Source organism: Drosophila innubila, chromosome X (genome assembly GCF_004354385.1).
Source record: "Drosophila innubila isolate TH190305 chromosome X, UK_Dinn_1.0, whole genome shotgun sequence".
NCBI classification, from domain to species: Eukaryota; Metazoa; Arthropoda; class Insecta; order Diptera; family Drosophilidae; genus Drosophila; species Drosophila innubila.
This window is the reverse complement of record NC_047626.1, coordinates 30,363,671-30,368,812: the sequence shown is the minus strand read 5'-3', so window position 1 is coordinate 30,368,812 and position 5,142 is coordinate 30,363,671. Positions and strand designations below refer to the sequence as shown.

Genomic DNA, 5,142 nt, shown 5'->3' with positions numbered 1-5,142 from the left:
ATTTGGTTTCCGTCCCGAGCAAGCGAGATGCCACCTAGTTTTTGAATCAATTTAAAATTATTCAGTCTTAAATATGTTATTTTGATTGAGTTTTTTTATATTATTTTATATTAAATGAACATAAAAACATATGTTTGTTTACATTTTGTGGTGATTTTAATTTGAAGAATGTTGAAAGTTTCTGACATTTCAAGAATAAATAATTTAATAACTATATATTCAATGCTGAATATTTACTAAAAATGTCCTAGATGGATATGACAGCTAAGAAAGGGCTGTGAGAATTGAAGCTAGTTCCCGAAAATTGCTTAATTAAACTCAGAAAATAAACGAGCTGTTAATGTGTAAAATTGCAGCTTAAGCATTATAAACAAATAGTGTTATTCTAATTATACTCTTTTGCAACCAAACTATTATTAAAAAGTCTTACAAAAACAGATTTCACACTTTCATATGTCAATATGTGTTATGCCGCCTATTTTTTTAATTCTCGAAATCAAAATCAAATCAGTGTGCAAAAAAGATCATTCCTGAAACTGATTTAGATTTGCTTAAACCATAAATTAAATCCGAATCTGTTTCAGGAATCCCACTATTAAAAATGTCCATAAATATAATATGACCAAGGGCGTAGGCAGCTTTGTGCGTAAGGGGGACCAAAAAAAATTTTTTCATTGTATATCCACACACCAATAATCTCTATAGTTTTTTAAAGAAATGATTTTAAGTATAGCTCTTTGAAAATTTCGAGTTTACAAAATGTGAGTGATATCATATTTTGATATTCAATATGTATTTCGAAGTCACTGAAGTCGACTTCCATAAAATTATTTCAAATTTTAACTATCATTAGTTATTAGAAGTCGTGCATTTTTTGCAAAACTAAATAAGTTTAGACTTTTTCGGAGTGTAGTTTTATGGGCATGTTCTGCAAATTTTCTATAAAAAAGCATATAAAATAATAAAATAAAATAGATTTTCAAATAAAATAAAAATGCCTATCAGGTGTGTTTTACAAATTTATAAGAGCGATAAAGCAACCGAAAGCAATTGTTGGTGTTCCTGAAAAAATAAGCCATTGCTTTCAATTGTCTAAAAAAATTTGAGAGATTTGACAAAATGAAATATTCATTAAATTGAACTAAAATATCTTTAAATTGAATAATAATGTAAAAAAATATGTTCGAAAATATTTAATCTCCTACATTTTAGGAACACCAACATTTCATACGTCTGTTTTCAAAAACATTTCTCTTCAAAATCCCTAGAGATTTATGGAACACACCTGTATAGCAAATTTCAAATTTTAAAATACTTCTCTAGTTAAAAAATGTTGTTAATATTTTCTGTATCTTTTATGAATAGTACCACAGCTGAAATATATTCTCAAAACCTTTCAAGCACTAAGTTTAAAGTTTTTTTGTTATCTGATGGGAAGCTAAACATCTCTGATGGCCGGTTTTTCAATGTCTAGTTAAGAGGTTTGATAACTATATAAGAGATATATTTTGAAATGGATTTGGAGTGGATTTAGAAGGTTAAAAGTTTGTTAGCCATGAGTATTAGGGGTGGGGGGGAGGTTCCCCCTACACACTACACTACACTACTGCCTACGCCCTTGAATATGACAATAAAATTAAAGGATTTGACTTCCATAATCTCTGAACACCACCACCAAACTATAGCTATTCTAAACTTCTTGAGCAATGAATTGACGCTTTTAATCAAGTTTATGAAATTACGCTCATGAAAGACACTTTAAATAACGCCTTACAACACGCACGCTTGTAAAAAAAAATCATCTATGTCGATGCTTAAAAAATTGATGATTTCCAAAGTTCCTAAAATATTTCGACGAATCGATACCTTAGTCGATTTTTCTCCAGCTCTACATTTTGGCGCACTTTTATTTTATTAAGTGGCAGCCGTGGAAGCAGCTGACTTGTTATCGATAAAATTTGCGACACAATGAACAGTTTCGTTCACAAATTACTGAACAAACTCAATTGCATACTTCAATGACCCGTTCATCTGAGCTTGTTTATTTAGTTCATTATTCAGAATCTGTTCAGGTCGAGATGGCGCCAGTAGCGATAAATTTAAATTTATGTATTGCAAATATCTAAATACCATAACTTTGGAGTGAATCAATAATTTTAACAAAATTTAAAATTCGAAATTACATAAAATTAAGGTAAGCAATTAGTGAATGTTTGAGGCTTTTCATCTCAAGGGGAAAAAAGTTAGAAATTTATATCTAAAAAATATTAAGAAATGCAGAAAATTCCAACAAAAATGCAGAAAAAAGCTTAAAAATTCTACTTTCAAAATTAAGAAATTGCCAAAAAAAAAAAAAACAAAAAAAATAAAATTTTAGGTTACCAATTTTGTCATTTTCCGTCGGCTGGCAACATTTGGGACAGGTGTCGACGTTGTGGGTAGAAAAGCGTTTTGCAGAAGAAATATTTTCGCTTTTTGTAAAGTATAATAAACTATTGAACAGTGAAAAAGCAAAATAAACAAATTGAAATAAATAGTTCATGAAAGACTGAATAAGTTCACTCGGTCATTTCAGTGACCCGTTCATCTGAACTTTTTCAGAACGAAACGACCCAACTCTATATCTAATGCATATTTGTATTGGCAACATACACATCTGCACGCCAAAGGTATTTACATCCATTTCGCTGGCCAAAAACGAAGATGGAAAACTCAATTGAGAAGCGAGGGTCGAATGGAAACCCCAACTGTAAGTAAACTGCACTACTAGACACTTAATTGAGTCCAGCAGAGATACATACAAACTTTAATTAATACACATTTGTTTGTGTTTTCATGGCCACTTTTGGGGATGTATACTTACATATGTGTATTGTTATATGTTACTAATATAAATATGCATAATGTGTAGTCAACAACATGACAGATGAACAGCTGAGGGAATGGCACACAGCTTTTCTTTCTGAGGCTCAGCGCGAGAATTATGTGAACCACAATTTGGAAATAGTACGACATTATCGAACTGAAGCCATTTCTCGAGCACCTGCCTTCGATATTGAACGGAACGCGATAGACGCAGCAATTGCTCGCCATGGCCTCTGTGTGCCCAGCGGTAATGAGAACAGTCCATGCCCAAACACAGAGCCACAACTACAACAACCAGAACCTGTCGCTGCCCAGGAGGAAGAGCAACCGCCTCCAATGCGCCGTCCTCGCATGGAACAGCCAGAGCAGCAGCAAAATGATTCGGATGCGCACTGTGCCAATGTCAGTTCAACTTCAGCTAGTTATGGCCATTATGTGGCGTTGGCCCACATCTTTTCCGACACATATACGGCACGAGCCGAGTCCACGGCGTCATCCAATGTCAATGTCAATGGAAATAACGCCAGTAATAACTTTAACGATCGGGAGGGCTCAGATATAAATGACATGGCGATAACGAAGACCATTGATAGCTTGGGCCTTCGTCGCACTTAATAAGTAATTAGAATATACGTATATTAATTATTCACAATTAAAAAAGATATTTATTCAACAAATTGTTAAAGGATCAGCGTGTGCAACATATTGATAAGATCGTGTATATGTATTTATTTATGCAATGTAACTCCTAAATGTTCAATGGGAGTACGACAAAGAAACATGGTATTAGACTATGTAATGTAAATAATATCAGATGACGTTTGTATATAGAGCATTTTAATAATAGTTGTGTAGCATTTAAGATTAGAATACTTAACCACTGTTGTGTATTGTATGTTAGTGAATATACTGTATACTACAAATACAGAAACATGACATCTCAAACGAATTTGAAATGCTGTTGATGATAAACTATAAAATGGGCAATTCAACATTAACGGTCATGTCAATAAAAATAATTGGCAATTAAAAAAACTGTAATGTGTGTGTATTTTGTTTAATGGCACCTTATGAGTTACAACTTAAAAGGAACAAGTTTTAAATATCGTTATACATATGAATGTATCACATACATTCTTGTGTATTCTTTAGTCTCACAATTTTAACATATTTGTATTCATAATTTGGAAATGCGGGCTACATCTGAATAAGAACTGAAGCTACCTGTGTTGTGTTTTGGGAATGTGTTTTGACTTGTTGGTTGGATGCTGGTGAATCAAACCAGAAAAGGAACGGGTCATATGGTTATATTGTGTGTATCCTGCTGTCTACATACATATGCAGCGCCTATTTCCATGTGAGTATGTCAATTTCTAAAGGTATTTTCATTGGTAAAGTTAAATATTGACTAGATTTACTTAAGTGACATTTGAGTTGTTGCTGTTGCTGTGATTGCTATCACTGTTGATATCATTGTTATTATCACCATCATTATTATTATCTTCATCTTCTACTTCATCATCAACAACAACAACTTCTGCATCTGTTTCCATAGCTTCTTCTTGCACAGTTTCGTTCCGTCTCTGTCTATTGACAGTCCCCGTCGATGGTTCCCCTCCAGATGCGTGCATAAGTCGACGATACTGATGTAAACTGGCCAATATGCGTATCATGATCTGTGCAGGTACTGTTATTGTATCTCGTGTCTCCACCAGCATTATCTCATTACTCTTTATTAGCTGCAAGGAGAAATTAAAGTTTCAGATCAATGTAAAATATCCAATCCAATCCATACTAACCCCTGCAGTTTCCGCCTCGTCAAATGTGGGCGTTGCTCCAATAGGTGCCCACAGTTTAACATTATAATCGATGCCCGAGCTTAGCAGATAGGGGAGTGTGGGATGCGGTTGCACACGATTTACAACACGATGATCGGCCAGCAGCGTTTTAACCACTTTTCCCGTCTGTCGTTGCCAAACAAAGATGTGCCCACAATCCGAGCCGGACATGATAAAGTCATCGCCCCAGAAACACGCACCCTTCACCATTGTGCGCGAGTTGCGATGTCCGTTATACGACATTTTTACATAGTCAAATTTACTAAGCGGATACTTTGTCTACCTTCTGAGACTGACTCTGTTTCCTTTTCACATCTGTCGGCGCGGTCTCCGGCATTTCAGGACTCATGGCAACTATAATAGTTTAGAATGTGATTTTAAAATTTTAGTTAATATACAAATAGGTAATTAATTTTTTTTAAGAATATTTTGTATTGAA

At 34.1% G+C, this 5,142-nt stretch overlaps 2 protein-coding genes across 2 annotated transcripts; one reads left to right on the top strand and one right to left on the bottom strand.

Moving 5' to 3' along the window:
• The first annotated feature begins 2,399 nt into the window (after positions 1-2,399).
• LOC117793570 lies at positions 2,400-3,900 on the top strand. Its single transcript, XM_034633923.1, has 2 exons — positions 2,400-2,749; positions 2,912-3,900. Exons 1-2 carry the CDS (start codon positions 2,704-2,706, stop codon positions 3,478-3,480), a joined length of 615 nt encoding a protein of 204 aa, XP_034489814.1. The 5' UTR covers positions 2,400-2,703; the 3' UTR covers positions 3,481-3,900.
• Positions 3,901-3,944: 44 nt separating this feature from the next.
• On the bottom strand, positions 3,945-4,963 carry LOC117793569 (DDB1- and CUL4-associated factor 6-like). The gene is made up of 2 exons (XM_034633922.1): positions 4,665-4,963; positions 3,945-4,604 (listed from the first exon to the last, which is right to left on the bottom strand). Exons 1-2 carry the CDS (start codon positions 4,944-4,946, stop codon positions 4,284-4,286), a joined length of 603 nt encoding a protein of 200 aa, XP_034489813.1. The 5' UTR covers positions 4,947-4,963; the 3' UTR covers positions 3,945-4,283.
• Between the last annotated feature and the right edge of the window lie 179 nt (positions 4,964-5,142).